General features: G+C 38.6%; 1 protein-coding gene across 2 annotated transcripts; it reads right to left on the bottom strand.

Moving 5' to 3' along the window:
* Positions 1 to 6,319: 6,319 nt before the first annotated feature.
* LOC143702008 (tetratricopeptide repeat protein 7B-like) lies at positions 6,320 to 17,619 on the bottom strand. Of its 2 annotated transcripts, XM_077195686.1 has the most exons (4): positions 17,522 to 17,619; positions 11,167 to 11,307; positions 8,796 to 8,998; positions 6,320 to 7,824 (listed from the first exon to the last, which is right to left on the bottom strand). In XM_077195686.1, the coding sequence occupies exons 2-4, from the start codon at positions 11,195 to 11,197 to the stop codon at positions 7,603 to 7,605; spliced, it is 456 nt and encodes a 151-aa protein (XP_077051801.1). In that variant the 5' UTR covers positions 11,198 to 11,307; positions 17,522 to 17,619; the 3' UTR covers positions 6,320 to 7,602. The 2 variants fall into 2 exon arrangements, with proteins under 2 accessions (XP_077051801.1, XP_077051800.1); XM_077195685.1 differs by lacking the exon at positions 17,522 to 17,619 and having other exon boundaries at positions 11,167 to 11,477.
* Between the last annotated feature and the right edge of the window lie 866 nt (positions 17,620 to 18,485).

The following is an 18,485-nucleotide window of genomic DNA, read 5'->3' as shown; positions in this document are numbered from 1 at the left end:
ACACAAACAAAAAAAGTTACACAAACAAAAGTTAGGGATGTGACAAACCCCTAACTACAAGTATGTGCAGTAATAACAGTGACGTTTGCCTTAGTAAGCACTTCAAATTCAGAGCTTTGTTTGGGGGCCTGATGTACATTCAGGTGCCACATTGTACAATGGTCAGTGAAATACAGCTCAAACCTCTCAACCATATTTCAGGCCACGTGAATGCTCTGCAATTGAAAATGATCAAAGGAAAACCCTCAGAGATATACTGGTCAGGGTTAGTTTTTAGTGTTTACAGAAGCCAGGGGAATAATGCTGTCACTGAGGGCTCATTAGGGTTCAACATACTCCTGACCCAGATTGAAGATCCAGCATGGGGCCATTTTGGGCTGTTTATAATGTTCGCCACTTTACAGCAGGAATGAAGCAAAGAAGAGGTCTCAAGAGGCATAAACCCTTTACAGACAGACATTAAAACACACCTCTTTAACCTTTTATAAATCCTGCAATATTTGCAAAAAAAGGCTAAAAAAGGCCTACCAAATTAAATTGCATGCTGTTCTTGAACCCTTGGGAGTATTTGTATACTTTTGGTCTCTTTTGAAAGGGGACACTTTGAGGTTTGTTCCTAAACAGTTAGAATCACTGTAAGTCTTACTGGTATTGAGTAATAGAACTTTGAAAACACTAAAAAAGGGTGAAAAAATTTCCGCCTACATTTTTTCTGTAAAAAGATGCCTGCAGATAATTATAGCTGTGAGGTATAACCTGGAAAACACCGTGTGATCACAGCATGAAGCCTTACCAAGCCCAATTTAAAATTTTATAACAATACATTAGAAAATGAGTGTTTTACACATGTTTATCTAAGTGTATGTCTAGGCGTTTCCCAAAAAAGGCCACTTGGAGACTCCAAATGACCCTTTTGTTACCACAGACATAAAACATGCTGCTATTCATGAATGCTTAACTCTACAGTCATAATTTTGGTCTCTAATGAAACGTTACACTTAGAGCAATTATAATCCTTCCAGATTCACTGTCAATAATTGCTAACACATAGTAAGTGAAGCATAAAAACATTATAGTGGTTTTTTTTTCAATTCTTGAAACCAAACTTTCTACAAATAAAGAGACAAAACAAGTTCTATTGAATTAAAACACTTTAATATTAGAAGAACTCACTATAAATATATATATATATATATATAAAATAATAATAATAATAATAATAAAAAAAATATATATATATATATACACACACACACACACACAACTATTTACAAATATTATTTATCAGAATAAAGAAAATATATCTTCCAGAGCACATCTGGGTGCTCTAATATGTATTCCACTGAACATTGGAAAAAAGAAATTACAGGTTATTGGCAACATGCCAATCATTGTAGCAATCCCGATTTGGAACGAAGCACAAAGGGGTATCGCAGGAGGAGCACTTGACTGGTGTCTTTGCCTGGCACTGTCTGCACCTCAGACGACCTGCAGTGCTGTGTCCACTGATGTGCACAGGCTTGTGATGTGCTGTGCGTGGAGTAGGTGGTGGAGCAGGTCTGCCAGCTGCTGCTGCCAGCTCATCAACGAGTGTCTCCCTAAAGGCCTTCTGGTGCATGGGTACCTGTCCTTTGCCTTTTGTGATGTCCTTATAAAGGAGGAACGCATTCACCACAGCTATGTCCATAAAGTGATAAAAAAAGGTTTTGTACCACTTCCGGGTCTTGTGGATCACTTTGTAAAAGCTGATTAGGGCATCAGATAGGTCCACTCCACCCATGCACCTGTTTGGACATAAAAAAAAACAACAACATTGAGATATTTTATTAAATTTTTTTCAAATAGCATTGATGATTTTATAATACATACCGGTTGTACTCTGTCACTGCTGGTGGAATAGAGATGTCTTTCAACACCCAGTGCCCATCTGCATCTCTGACTCTCCTCTGAACTGTGTTCCCCGCATGGGCTATGTGAAGTGTGGAACACATGAACACGTCCCTTGTGTCCCGCCACTGAACAAAGAGAAGGGAGTCCTTTCGGATCATCGAATACTGCCACGGGGAGATTTCGAGTCCAGAAAATTTATTTTAGTTTTTGGAAACCCGATTCTATTGTGCGTATGGTTCCACACGCCCAAAATCCTCTTCTGGAGGAGGTCAATGAAAAGAGAGGGACTGGTGTAGAAATTATCTACAAAGAGCTTGTAGCCTGTGCCGAGCAACTGCGTGTCCACAAGCTCCATCACAGACCTCGTAACTTAGCCCCTTGCCACTATTCCCTTGCAGCTTCCCTTCGTAAACAAAGAAGTCCCACGTGTACCCATTACTCGAGTCTGCAAGGACAAAAAGTTTATATCCCCAGCGCACAGGTTTATTCTTCATATACTGCTTGAGCCCAATGCGAGCTTTTTGAGGCAACCATCCTTTCATCAATAGAGATTTCTTGGCCAGGATGAAAGTTCCTTTTGCAGGCTTCTCTAATCTCTGTGTAGAGTGGTTTAATTTTGCATAGCCGATCGAATTGGGAGGTTCTCTTCTCTGCTCATTAGCAGCATCATCCGCCATGCTGCTGATGTGAAGGGACCGGCAGATCCGAAGAAACTTCTTTCCCGTGATTACCTTTTTTGGAACGGTATGCTGTAAAGATTACCCCCTCGCCAGTAATCTGTCAGTGAAGGGAGTTTCACTATACCCATGTAAATTACCATAGCCATGAAGGCAAACATGTCCTGTAAGCTAATGTCAATCCATGGGTTAGAGGGATGTGTGTAATTTGTTGATCCAAATTCGTTAGTGTTTTGAATTACTGTCTGTAACAGGGTGTTGGTAAAAAAAAGTTGGAAAAGTTGAAGAACCGTATATGTTGCTGTACGAATGAGCTGGGGTCCTGGTGATTTGGTGGTCTGAATGTAGGCTGTGGTGGTGTCACATCTGGAATGTCAACATCATTCCATCCTTCTTCAGATGTGGTAGGGGACATTTCAACTTGACTGCCTCTCCCACGTCCTCTGCCTCTCCACGTCCTCTGCCTCTGCCTCTCCCTCTCCCTCTCCCCCTCCCCCGTCCTCTGCCTCTTGATGTTTTGCTTGCTGAAGCTCTCTGGGAAGGTGAAGGTTGGGGCCCTTCCCCGATGAGGTACTGTCATGACCCTCAGTATTTATTCCTCTACTGACTGGCTCCCAGACTTCATCTGACTCATTTTCAGATGATGGCCTGTGATATAAAACAAAACAAAGAAATAAGTAATTTACAAAACATTTACACTGTTTCTGTATCCACACTCATATAAACAGAAACACATATGCACACAAACAACCAGGCTTATATACACCAGTTCATGAGCACACACACACACACACACACGACAGAAGTTAGCAGGTACACGTCAACACACACACACACACACACACACACACTGAACTGCGCGCGCACATAAACACACACACACAAATATACATATATATATATATAAACTTGTACATATCCAATATAAACCTTTACCTGTATAAAACCTGTACATGAACACACGGATACGCGGTGCATAAGCGCACATGAACATACACACACACACAACCGCGCTTGCACACAAACACACACACGACATATAACACACGACATAAGTTGGCAAGTACACCTCAAAACAAACACATAACCTCAGTATATGCAGTAAAATATGTTGTATAATAAAAATAAAATACTTACTTGTCGAGAGTGACGTCTCCACCACCCAAAAACATCTCCTCTGCCACTGAGTCATGGATGAAACCTCGCTATCTTCGTCTGATTCATCATCCTCCGACTCATCGCTGTCACGCCGAGTACACTGCTCAATAACCTCTTCTAATAAGAAGTGTGTTTTGCTGGTTTTCTTAGCCATTTTTTAACCTCGAACCTTCTCTCACTCCAAAAACGCGTTGAACTGTCTTTTGCGCACGGGCGCACCAGTCACTATGCAACTTTGCGCATGAACTTCACGCGTGAAAGGTTGAATCCTCCCACTAAAAACAGGATGTCAATCTTTCAGAAATTCATTGGCTATCAGAAAACACCGTAATTTGCGTAAATCCACGTAACTGCATGGATTTACTGTCAGTCAAATAGAGGGAGGACCATTCTTCAACGATGGCACTCCTTGGCTATTGATTCCTGGTGACACCCCTACAAAGCACCAATTCGCTCAAATGACCCGTCAATCAAAAGTTCAGGGGTCAGCGGCCATTTTGACATAAAAATATCTGTAATGTTTACATGTTCAAGGTAGCTTCATCAAAGAATGCGTCGAAGTTGCGTTAGCTCTGTCAGCTAGCTCGAAATGCGACTAGAACACTACGTGGCTGTTTATTGATATACAAATGTGTTATGGACAAATAATTCGCTGAATTGGATTGTATGGACCCTTTACAGTGTAACTAAACCATTTTTGTTGGAATGAAGTGGATCAGTGAAGTAAGATGAGCTTTATAGGTGAGTTTCTACCATTTTGTGTTGTTTTATTTTGTTGTAGGTGGTCTGACAAATACACCGATTGCACCCGCTGTGTTAAGTCTATATTAAAATGGTTTACATCGTTCGAATCACAAGAGTTTCAGCTTTCTAACGATATATGATATGTTTAGCTTATAATTTTTGCGTTTTTGTATATCGCGAAGTTATTGCGCAATAATATGTGACGTACCGATGACGACCCGTCGGACCCTTATTAATAATGACCAAACTCTTGCTGAAGCTCTTTTTACATGCTCCAGGGAGTGCTGCCTGTCCCGTAAAGCAAGCGGCAAGTACTCATTAGTTTAAGGAAGGCCTGTAAGTGCATTAAATAATTCACCTTCTTCATTTCCCACCTCAGATCCTTCTTACTCCCTCACTCCTTTTTTATTAGGCCACATCTAGTATACGCTAGTTTTCTGAGGCAGCTGCCCTCGTCTTTTCTCTGCATTTTTTTTTGCTTCTGAGCTTTTGGACCTTCATCAATCTTTGAGAGCTTTTTAAGGTATTCATCTGTACCACAAGTCAGGGGAACAGTAATTTAACATGCATGAGATGATGTCAGCAGCGCATGTAAGGAAACGTGAGTGACACAAAAAGGAATTAAAGAGTAAAAGTAGGGGCTGAAACATACTCTTAGCTTTTCATAAGTCAATGCAAAGGCGAGTTCGGTTTCACGTCATAACGTTTCGATATGTTTCAGAATGCAAGTCATAATGCAATTGAAACATGGACTATATTCTACGAATTGAATTTTATTTCACAAAGTTCGGGAGGATCACGTTCAGGTAATCAACCAATCAGAGCAAGAAGAAGCCGGTATAGCCGTCTCTCACATAGACATCATATAGACGATGTCTATGGTCTCTTACCTCTGTCTCGTGACAGGTATGGGAGGGGCTGGGTGAAGGGCATCATTTGCATTGCATGATTTATAAACACCCACCAGTTTGAAAACACCCACAAATTTAGAAACCCCATACTTTTCAGGTCAGATGAATCAGACCCCATACTCTTCAGGTCAGCTAAGTTAACGTTATGGCAGAGTAAGAGTAAGGTGTGGTCACATTTACCATTGTTGTGAAATTTTGCAGGCTAAATCCAGTCATTTCAATAGGAACAATCACGAATTTCACATGAGGGGCGAAATATTTACAAACGCAGATTTTACTTCAGGTTCAGTTGGTCATGCAAATTTGCCGTGTTGACCAAAAGAAAGATGCTGAGATACAAAGTGACATTTGTGTGAGCTGTGCTTCATACACTATTGACAATCGACAATGGACCTTTTTTGCCTGTGAAAGTTAGTTAATGTGTGCGGACCATCAGACTGTTTACATATTTGTAGCTAGTTACCTGAATAATACATCCAGTTTACTAGCACAGACATGAAGGGATCTCTATCTCCCCTTGGGGACAGACTGTGGTTTGTCCCATTTCCGATCACCTAAAATAAGAAATAGTGACATTTTGAGATATGCAGTCGTAACTATGACAAATAGACAATTGTGAGATATAAATATGCAATTGTATGAAATGGTCTCAATTAGGAGAAAATTTGGTAGCACTTTATTTTACAGTCCTGTTCCCCATGTACATATTAAGTATTTGCTTTAGTAATAGCAATAACTGGGTAATAACTATAGGTACTAACCCTGAACCTACCCCTAAACCTAACCTTATCCCATGTAGTTGACTACCCAGTACTTTCTCAGCCAAGTACTACACTACAAGTACACCTACAGTAAAATAAAGTGCAACCAAAAATGATCTGACAGTCAAATCGATTTTAGCTGTCCTAAAATAAAGGAATAACAAACAAAAACACAGACTTTTCACAATCGATCATTTATTGACATCATAAAACAGCTTTTCCAGTTGTGTGTTTGGCCCTGTGATTGACATTGCTAAAACTTCAAGTACACTCATACAATCTTCCTCTTTCTCTCTCTTACGTGGCAGAAATCTTTTTGACCATTATGAAGATAGTTTGCATATCGGAGAGAGTTCAACGTGTCAGTCTGCAACAGTCCAACTCCCCTCACGTTCGTTTCTCGGGAACACACAACACACACACATATGGAATACATCTTCACCCGTCTAACACATGGCCACTGAGACACAGATAAATAAACATCTAATATAACACATCTCTGATAAATCAACAATATAAATCTTGACCTCTCAATCATGATAAATGTGGAAAAATAAACCAACAAACGAAACGAAATGTCCAAAACTAGATTTATCTTCTCTTTTAACAAGAACCAAGATAAAATATTTGCTTTTAGAATAGTTGTTCTTTTGGCATCCGTTCCATGTGCTCTAGGTGATTCTTTTGTACATAGAGTATATAAACAATAGAGTGTTTGATCAGAGGGGGACATAATGTTTCTCTAGGAGTCATAACAAGGTTGACACACCTGTCCTCAGGAACACGTGTGCGTGTAACAGGGATCCACTGTAACAGCGTGTCAAGTATTCCATTCAAAATAAGCATGCGCACACACCACAGATTCTGGATAGTTACACATATAAAGGACACACACTCTCTCACCGTCCATTTAACTCTGCACAAACACACAGCACACGTATAGACACTTTTGACCGTCTCTGTGTCAGTGTTATTATTGGTTCGTGTGACACACAGCTACTAGAATCTCGAGATTGTATGTTTCAGGACATGTTTCGGGCAAAAAGGAAGCACTGTGGTTTGATGAAGCCGCTGCATCAATCACCCGCTTCACTGTGACAACAGCTTGTACAGGTTTCTCATTGGTCCAATCATACAGTGGCGTGAAACTGACCAATGAGAGTGCTGTAGGGAGCGGGGATTTAAGATGGGCAGCACCACTATGATGTACAGAAGTAGGAGGACATTCTAGCAGGGAAAAAAGGAAGGAAGAGGGGAATGGTAAAAATAACGAGAGTGAAGCAGTGTAGAAGAGTTCACACTGATAACCGTGTCAATCGGAGTTTATTTATCTGAGAACAGATAAAAAGTTTAGAGGGGTGGGAAAGGCATTCCAGGATAGAAGAGAAGTTTCAGGGTCGGGCGTTTGTGTGCGATTAAGGGCTGTGGTTCATGCACGACTCTCGGACAGAGGTTTTTTTGTTAGAGGGTGCGGGGAATGATGGTGAAAGGTAAGATGGGGCAGCTGGCCTCCAGCTCCAGGGCAGTAAGGAAGCATTCAGTCGCGGCGGTGTCGTTGCCCTGGGCTTGCAGCACCTCACCCAGACTGTTCCACACGTCATGTGCCGTACTGTTCACCTGCACCGCATCACGCAAGAACTTCTCTGCAAGACTGTACCTCTGTAGCTGATGCAATATTAGACCCTGCAAAAAGACAAATCAAAAGAGGAAGAAGGTTTTTAACTATTGCTGGTAAAAAAAATAATATTCCAGGTTCCATCTGGATAAATGTAAACCCTCCTATTGATTTAAAACCGCACATACCCTTTAGCCTCAAATTTGACCCACATTAAAAAGCATTATAAATTCATAAATTAGAGTACAACATGGGCTTTTTAGAAAACAGATCATCTATTTATATTGTAAAACTGATCTAAAATATTGATAAGTAACAATATATGGGAAAAAACGGTTTATTTTGATTCAATTATGTAATATAATATTATATAATTATATCATTTATATATTATATTAATAATATATTATTTCGTATAATTTATATTATCTGTGGTTTTTGAAAATGGATAGTGTGAGCAGCTCTGAGAGTTCAGATGCCGTCCACTGTCCTGCTGTTAGAACCGTGTCAGACACATAAACAGACACACACACAAAAGAAGGTCAGAGAGACAGATTTGACAGAGACAGGGGCAATACTTCCTCCTGCAGCCGTCTACTACAGGGGAGTTCCTTTATGAGACATGACATTTCTGCTTACTATTAAGACACACACAAACACCCCTGGAGACAGCAGGGCGCACGCGCGCGCGCGCGCACACACACACACACACACACACACACACACACACACACACACACACACACACACACACACACACACACACACACACACACACACACACACACACACACACACACACACACACACACACACACACACACACACACACACACACTGTCTGGTAAATAGTGACACGGGATGAGATCTTGTCTCTCTCCTCAAACTCAGCATGCCAATCTAACACGCACTAAACATTCCCATAAGAAGAGTAAATCCTGAAAAAACTGTGGGGAGCAGCCAATTACTACTAAATAATGCCTTAATGAATATGTAAAACCACACCAGGTTTGTGTTAGCGGGTAAAAAACTTGCTCACCATTCTCTGCATGGTCTTGACGTGGGTGGGGCTGATGGACAGAGCCTCCTCGTACCAGCGTTTGGCCTCGTCCACGTTCCCCCGCAGCTCTGCCACCTGACCCTTCATAAACAACACGTTATGGGACATGGGGAACAGGTTGGCTGCTTCCTGCGTACACGCTGTCGCCTCTGCCGCCTTTCCCATTCCAATATACACCTCCGCTATGGAGAGACAGACAAAGAAAAATAAGATATAAAGAGGAAATCGAGAAAGAAGCATTGTTGGGGGGACCGATCGTTGAGTTTATTTCTTATCTCGAGTCACACAGGAAATGGGATTCTCAGACAGGCTGTCAGCTACATCATCTGAACTGTTTAATAGTTCAAAAACAGTGATGAAACAGAGGAACTGATGGGGTGTCCTGCCTTTTCAGCCAACCAACAAACTCAGGGAAAGTGACTACTAAGCATGCTTCACTCTTGACACCTTTCTCACCCTGCCAAGTCCTGCTAAGGTTCCCTAACTTGACTCAGTGACAGCCAAGCTGGTTAAAGAATAATTAGTCTTAGTATCCAAGTTGACTGCTTTATACTGAGACAACAAATTAAAGGATTTTTATGTGAGAGACGCATTTCCCAATTTTAGTATCTCCATTTCCCCCAAATTTAGTAGTACGTACGTACCATTATAGTATTTATTCATATTTTGACTTATTCATTTGATTTATTCAATTGTTTTTTAAATGAATCAGTCAGTTTGAATGATTCATTCAATGACTCACTAATTAAGACACTGATGTGCTGTCACTTACTGGTGGTTTTAATTTCAGTTTTAAAGTATCATTTCCTTTTTAAAATAATTTCACATTTAAATTTTTTTAATTTGGAACAATAACCTCATAGTATTATCTATGCAAATGTAATTATAGAGTTAATTCATTCAGCCCACCTCTGAATAAGATTAACCAGTCTGTGTAACTACATCTAAAATAAGGCCACTTCAGTTGCAGCTGAATGTCACAGAAGTGTCATCATCGACAGAGATGGCTTTTGTTGATCCTAGTTTTATTTGATTGGTAACAGCCCTATAGTGTCTTACTATTTTAATTGAATTAAGTGTTTAAAATATATTGGAATATTGCAAAAAGATGAAAAATGAAAATTCTGTCATCATTTACTCATCCTCATGTCGTTCCAAACCTGTAAGACTTTCGTTCATCTACGGAATACAAATGAAGATATCTTTAATGAAATCTGAGAGTTCTCTTTTCCTCCATTGACAGTCTGCACAACTACCACTTTGACACTTCAGCAAGTTCATAAAGAGTTTGTAAAACTAATCCATATGAATGAAGCAGTTTAGTCCAAATTTTCTGAAGAGACACAATCGCTTTATATGATAAACAGATTTGATTTAAGCTTTTATTCACATATAAACATTCATCAATGCACACATCAGTTGTTGCACACGGAAGCTCAAGTACGCTAGCTGGACGTGAGAGAACCAATGAGGTTCATTCTCGTGTTACGCAGCACGTTTGAGCTTTTGCTATATTTATATGTGAATAAAAGCCTAAATTCAATCTGCTTATCATATAAAGCGATCGAGTCTCTTCAGAAAATGTATACTAAACTGGCTGATTCAAATGGATTAGTTGTACAATCTTTTTATGAACTTTTTGAAGTGTCAAAGTGGTAGTTGCATAGGCTGTCAATGGAGAGACAGAAAACTCAGATTTCATCAAAAATTCTTCATTTGTGTTCCGAAGAGGAACAAAAGTCTTCCGGGTTTGGAATGACATGAGGGTGAGTAAATAATGACGCAATTTTCATTTTTGGGTGAACTAAAGCTTCAATGAAAAAGTTTAGTTTGTTTCACTACTGTGAACTAACCAAAGCACAGAATATGAAAACTTCTGGAGTCAGCTGTCCACAATAGGCCTAAAAAATCCAAGGTATCAGCATTAAAAAAAAAAACTACCCCGTTTATCAGTACTTGGGTAGCATATGAATCGAACCAATGGCCTTGGAGTTGCTAGAATCAGACGCAGAACTTTCCTAAACTTTATTGCTTGTCTATCTGTAAATGCTGATTGTAGACAGAGAGCAAAAATATCCAGATGGGTAATTCGATCCTGCTGGATGTGGTTTCCCTAATGTATTTGTTTGGACAAAGGCAGTTATTAATAACAACCTGGGTTCACAAAGCAGTGAGGAATAAGCTTTCTATATTTGAATATGGTGTACTCTTACAGTTTGTTTATAAATGAAGAATTTTATAGCAAGACTACAGAATTTGCCGTCCATTAAACCTGGACCTCATACAGTGCAAAAACAAGATATGGGCGTGGCTTATGTTAACAAGATGCAAATGAGGGCTGTGTTTATACCTGCATGCAGCCAGATCTGGGCGAGGGTCATCCAAGGGTGGAGCGGTCCCTGTTTTGGAGCGCTGCTCTGGAGGGAGGAGGCCACCTCAGACAGCGCCTGTTCCACACGTGATGCTGCTATAGAGGTGGCGTGGACGGAACCTGCAGTGGAAATACAGACAGTCAGCAAAGACATGTACATTGGAGCTTTTCTACATATATGGCCACTGGCCAGCCCATACGTGCTAAAAATCCACTACACACCAGACTTTAGGGGTCATGCCTCTCAGAGAGAAAACATTTACATGAAGGCCAAATAGAAGTTGATCATAACTAAACCCTGTTCTCAGCAGTGTTGTTTTTGTTGACAACTTAAACTAAAATTAAAACTAAAGCTATTAAAAATTGTTAATTGAAACAAATATTAGATTCAATTCTTTAAAAAACTTAAACAAACGTGAAATCAAATATGTTTAAGTTGAAGTAATAAAATTACTAAAGCTGAAATAAAAAAATGCATTAAAGCTAAATAAAATAAATAAAACTAATGAAAATGACAAGCATATAACGAAATTACTATAACTTTAAAATTAAAACTGAAAACACAAAAATTCTAAATATGAATAAACACTAAGAATGCAGTAAAATAATAGTAACATAACACTGGTTCTTATGTATTTAACACACAAGAGTTCGGGTTTGAAAATATCTTGATTCCAAAGGGATACATATGAAGAGGATCATCTTTAAAAGTGATTTTTCCATTCTAAAAAAAAATACGACAAATGAACACCAGTCATCTGAATTAAGGGCCTTTAGGAAACACAAGGGTAAAGAAACAGCATGACAAAGATTGGGCTCAACTCTCAGGGTTCCTAAAAGGTGGACAAAATTTTTAACAAACACATTTAAGGCCCGTTTACACCAAGAACGATAACTATAAAGATAATTATTTGGGTTCTTTTTATTATAAGCATGCACTGCAGTTCGGTCATCTGCCGTTTGCTTGTGTTCTTTAAAGCAGGATGGATTCTGATTGGCTGTCAATGTTTTTATCATTCATCAGCTGGAAACGATTATGAAAGTGATATCGTTCCTCTGTGTATCGTTATAGTTCTCAATGCCTCATGTGATTATTTTTCTGTACAGCACTTTGGTCAACTTTGGTCATTTAAAAGTGCTTAACAAATAAAGTTGGATTGGACTGGATTGGAGTTGTGGTGTGGACAATGCTATTCTTTGAACAATTTGTAAAACTATATATTTATTGTTATAGTCCTTGGTGTGAACGTGCCTTGATACACACCACTCAAAAAACACACAAACAGCATAAGATTATCAATAGTAAACAATAAAGCACATTTGCTGCTGCTTTCCACACGTTTTCTAAACCCTGCATGTAAGAGTGCTGGCTGCAACATACAAATTTCAGCAACAGATCAACAGAAATTAGGTTGTTTTCCCTTTCTGCTCAGTTTGAATATGAGTGCCTTCAATTAAATGGATAGTTCACCCAAATTGACATTTCGGTTATCATTTACAATCATTTTCATTTGTCAATCTGATCAAATGATTCACTGAAAAGAACAATCCAACCACAAACCAAATACTCATAATTTTCAGTGAATGACAACTAAACGTCTAGGTTTGTTCCTCACATATAGGTATCAGAAAGAATCAGAAGACTTAAAGGGTTAGTTCGCCCATTTAAGACATGAAGTTGTATGCAATCCTTACCAGCACTATAGTGCATACACACTGACCCACTCTGTAGTCACCTCCCTGGTCAGAGTTCTGTCCGCTGGAAGTTTTTCAATAAAGTACTCCGGGTTATTTTCCGGGGCCACAAAACTGTGCGTTTTTACCTGAAAAAATGATTTGTGTTTCAAAGCTTGATTAATTTACCACACAAAAAACACGCCGGTCAAAATTCATACCTCAGTTTTAATCGGCACTATTTTCTATCCATTTCTATCGATCCGCGCCGCTGTCAACGTCAACAGTGCGCACGTTCCGATCAGCTGTTCCATAGTGTTTACACAATCGATTGACAACGACATAAAAAGTATTAAATTAACATTGGTGCGAACTTGTAAATTCCCGGGCTGTGACCACAAGGATGTGCCGGGATCCAAGTTCAGATTCCATCGTTTTCCTGTTTCGAATATAACTATGAGACAGCTTTGGCTGGTTGCCATCGGCTACTCTGTGTGTGTAGTGCTCACTTCAGCGAAGACGATTACATCCCCAACCAAGGAGGAAAAGGAAAATTAAAGAGTTTTGGTGTACCAGTACCACGGGTAATCTCTATTTACTAACTTTATGATCCCATGTCTAAACTGTACGGTAAACAAGCTGATGTTTAGATTCCATTATAAAACACGTGAAAAGATGTCTAATATAAAAACATTATATAGGGATATTGGTACAATTTGCTGAGAAAACTATTTGATTGTACACACACACAATTGAGGTTTTGTGTTGCAATCAATAACATTTGATTTGATCTTGTATACTCCGGTTCATAAAGGTATCCCTTTGTCGTTGTGCTAAAATTACTTTCATCATCTGATCCGTCTGACATTGTGCTAAAATTGGTTTCACCATCAGAAGTTTCGCAGTCAGCCATGTTGTCACCGAGTCGCGCTATCAACAGCTGATCGGAACGTGCGCACTGTTGACGTTGACAGCGGCGCGGATTGATAGAAATGGATAGAAAATAGTGCCGATAAAAACTGAGGTATGAATTTTGACCGGCGTGTTTTTGTTGTGGTAAATTAATCAAGCTTTGAAACGCAATTCATTTTTTCACGTAAAAACGCACAGTTTTGTGGCCCCGGAAAATAACCTGGAGAACTTTATTGAAAAACTTCCAGCGGCCAGAACTCTGACCAGGGAGGTGACAACAGAGTGGGTCAGTGTGTATGCACTATAGTGCTGGTAAGGATTGCATACAACTTCTTGTCTTAAATGGGCGAACTAACCCTTTAAGATACAGTCCATAAGTCATAAAGACCACTTTAAAAGTACCCATACTTTGATCGATTTTCATAGACTTTGATAGGAAAATCTTACTGAACCCAAACTTTTGAACAGTAGTGTAAGTCATTTGGGTTTGTAAATGAACTTTGAGTTCTGGGTGAACTATTCCTTTAACCATGTTATCAATGAATTCCAGATTTGGCCTCAGTTCCTTTTCAATTTGCCTGATTCAGGAGATGAACTGAAGACACTACATCAGTTTTCTGAACAGGCTGAACTGAAATGAAATTGCCCCCTGCAGTTCAGCGATCAGAGTCCCTATTTGTCTGGACGTGCAGTGCCCTGGCATCAGTGTGGTCATTAAAGTCTCCGTCGGGGTTCAGAGGAACATATTAAGATCCTCAAGAGTCTCTATGAGTCACAGGCTGGACTTTATCGACCAGACCAGCAGGACATAAAACACATTCATACTGAAATCGATCCATGTACATCTCAGTTTTTTATTCAGTTCCTATGTTTAGCTTTTCTATGGCGACAGTGGACAAAGCCATGGATCACTGGACCAAACACTGAGAATCTGACCCCATCTGTTTGAAAGGCTTCCAGGGGATCTCTTCATGAATGTCCTATGCCACAGCGTTAAAAATCAACTCATCGAGGCCAAAAGAATGAACAAATTTAAACTGTGAAATAGAACATTTAATAAAAGAGGAGACGATCATTAATGGCTGTCCTAGGTTGTACTAATATACAAATATACGATCTCTTGGAAAAAGGTAGATAGTTCACGCAAAAATGAAAATTGTCATGTTTCTTACTCTCATGTTGTTCCAAACCTTTGTGACTATTGTCGATTCAAAATAAAAGTAAAGATATTTATAATGTTACGAAAGATTTCTATTTCAAATAAATGCTGTTCTTTTGAATCATGAAAGAAAGTAACACCGTTTGTAATAACTGTTACTGTTTTCTACATTGATAATAATAACTGTTTCTTGAGCAGCAAATCATCATTTTAGAATGATTTCTGAAGGACCATGTGAAACTAAAGACTGGAGTAATGATGCTGAAAATTCAGCTTTGCCATCACAGGAACAAAAAAAATTACATTAAAACCGCTAGTTTCTAATTTAATAATTAAAAAGTCTTACAGGTTAGAACACGAATAAATGATTCTAAATCAATTTCTGTGTGAACTATCCCTTCAAGTCTCTATTTAAAATGACTCTTCTGCTTGACTGAAGTAGGGCAAGATATCAGGCTGTTGAGGGGTCCAAGAGCTGCTGTCACTCTGTAGGGCTGAAGTTGATGACTGACAAGTACTTTCTAGATAAACAGTCAACAACTTCACATCTCTTTTAAGCACATGCGTGTGCACACGCAAACTCAAACAGACACCCATGATGCATCAGACCAGGCTGCAGAAAGAGCGTGACCCATGAAGCCACATGCTAAGAGTGAGAAAGCATCACCACACACCATCACACACACATAAAAAGCAGCTGTTTTTAAAGAGACAGTACTTTCTTCACCAGAACCTACAGTAAATTACAGCAAGTCTACATTGGTTTGTAATGCAGCCCCTCTTAACGACTGTAAACTGCATATGTCAGCTTTTTTTGTGCAAATTGGCACATTCAAACTCATATTTAAATTAGAATCATATAACACTATGAATTGATTTCTGTTAAATACAGGCAACATCATTTCCCAGGTTTTTTCTCTCCATTAAATTCAACTAAAAAGTTATCTTCTTGATTCAAAATATTTACAATCTTCTCCAGCAATTTGCAATCAATTTCCCTAAAAACAATTAATTCCACTTTTGTGGGACAGAATTCCTATCTTAGATTTTTACAGGCTACGATTCTTTCAGGATTTTGTGTCCATCGCAATTGGCTCTAAATGAGCACCTCTCAGCACTATCATGACACCCGTGCTCCCGTCCTCTTAAACGTTTCATCGCTCTGTTAACAGAGCCAGGAGTTTAGAAACAGCTGCTAAATGTGAGACGCTAAAGGAAATTAGAGCTTGTAATCTACGGTCTAGAGACCTGGGTGTTATTCCATCAGATATCGCACTTTATATCAAATGTCCCTAATGACAAATATCTACATTTAAATAATAACCGTTAAAATAATTAGAGGATCAGTAAAGGTCCCTCTAAATGTTGTTGACTTCACTCAGGTTTCAAATAAAATTAAACAATAATCTTAAACTGGGATTAAACTGTGGACTATCAAATGGAATTAAAAGGGCTTAAGTGTAATTTTGGATTAATGGTAAAAAATAAAATTAGAACACATTCCAGACAAGGTCATTCAATGCTCTCTTAAGGCACCAAATCGATTTAGAATAATTTATGGATTTTAATCACAGCACCGTCGCTTCATATTAAAATGAAATTTTAGTTTCAAATGAACTAAACTAAAAAATAAATAATGTGAATGTTGGAAAGCTTTTATAGGGCTATTGTGATAACAAGAGACAAGCAGTGTGTATATTTACACATACCCTACGTTCAAAAGTTTTGATTTTTTTATGAAAATAATACCTTTATTCATCAAGGATGCATTAAGTTGATCAAAAGTGAAATTAAAGACATTTGTAATATTAATGCTGTTAGAATGCTGTTCTTTTAAACTTTCTATTCATCAAATAATCCAGGAAAAAAGTATCATGGTTTCTACAATCAATTTTTTTTAATACATTTTAAAATATATGAAAATAGAAAAGTTAATTTAGGTTGTAATAATATTTCACAATATTACCGTTTTTACAAGTTTTTATCAAAAACAAAGCATGAGACTTCTTTCAAAAACAAAGAATTTTAAACACACACACACACACACACACACACAGACACAGACACACACACACACACACACACACACACACACACACACACACACACACACACACACACACACACACACACACACACACACACACACACACATATCCCAAACTTTTGAACAGTAGTGTAAATAAAAAAACAAAAACAACAACATTGTGGTAATTATATAAAAAAGTATAATTAAAACGAATAATTTGTTTGGCTTTAAGGAGCTGTATGTGTTTGAAATGCCTGGAGGAACACAACTGTCTCTTTAATTATTAAGAACTGAGGCCAAACGAGTGCATTTATGTCTCTCTCCAGCACAAAGAGGTCTGGGACACAAAACGCCAGGTGAGGAAACACAATAAGAGGGCAAAACAAAAGGTAAGACGCAACGCGGCTATTGAACACATTATGGCCGAGTGCGTTGGAGTCTCGTAACAGACAGGTGGTGAGTGCACTTTGCCAAGGAGGAGAAGGCCAGTGAGGCAAAAAAGCAGGTGTGTGTTGAAAAGTGTGTGTAGCGGTAGAGCAGTAATGACAAGAGCTACTTACAAACCCCAATAAAGGAGTCAAAACCATGAAAGAAAGCATCTGGAAGGTTGCCTTGGAAACCAAAAAGAACAACAAAAGGGGGCAATTACTCATAAAAATTAGGAACAAAAACAACAACAATAAACACAACAACAGAAAGTTTACAGAAACACAGAGAGAAATTTAATAGAAAATAAAAGAAACTGTTTCTGTCTGACTTTCTATATACACCACAAACCAAAGTGTCACAAGTCCTGAGCAGGTAATGGCCCTGTAAACCCTTTATTTGTGATTCACACGCTCTCTGAACAGGAACTGGCAGGTGCGTACCACTGTGTGTTGGGCTGTACGTGTGTTAATACAATGATTTCGATGCACAAACAAGGTGAAAATAGTTGCAACAGATCACATCCACAGCATTACAGAAGACAGACAGAGAAATAAAGACCCTGTTTACACCTGGTATTAATATCGGTCCCGGGTGCTCTGATCATCTGTGGACAGTGCTGAATTTTGGCCAAACCAAAAGGTTATTCATCCTGCATACTCTGTCTTGGACAAGAGTGAAGGACTGCCTACACACCTTTCAGTTTTTTGTTGGGCTACAACATTTAAACTTAGCTGGTTACCGTTCACTATAAAATAAACAATTTTACAGTAGGCAGTTAAGTTCAAATATCCGAGTACACTGTTTATTTTTCTAATTTAATTGACTTTTCAGGACAAATTATATTTTCAACATCCATTTGTGTGAAAAGCTTTTTTTGAAAAAATTAATTTCTGTTAAGAGTTAATGTCACAAGTTTAATTTTCGAAGTTACTTTTTTGTTCTTTTTTGACACACTAATGTAAGTGATACATTACAGTTTAAAAGTGTGGGGCTGATAAGATGTACTTTTTTGAAAGAAGTCTCTTATGCTCACCAAGGCAACATTTATTGGATCAAAATACAGTAAAAACATAAATATGGAATATTATTATAATT

This window comes from Siphateles boraxobius, unplaced genomic scaffold (assembly GCF_051911475.1).
Source record: "Siphateles boraxobius isolate OS27281-9 unplaced genomic scaffold, OSU_SipBor_1 340, whole genome shotgun sequence".
Taxonomy (NCBI): Eukaryota; Metazoa; Chordata; class Actinopteri; order Cypriniformes; family Leuciscidae; genus Siphateles; species Siphateles boraxobius.
Note: the sequence above shows the minus strand (reverse complement) of the source record. Positions and strands in the feature narration are given on the sequence as shown.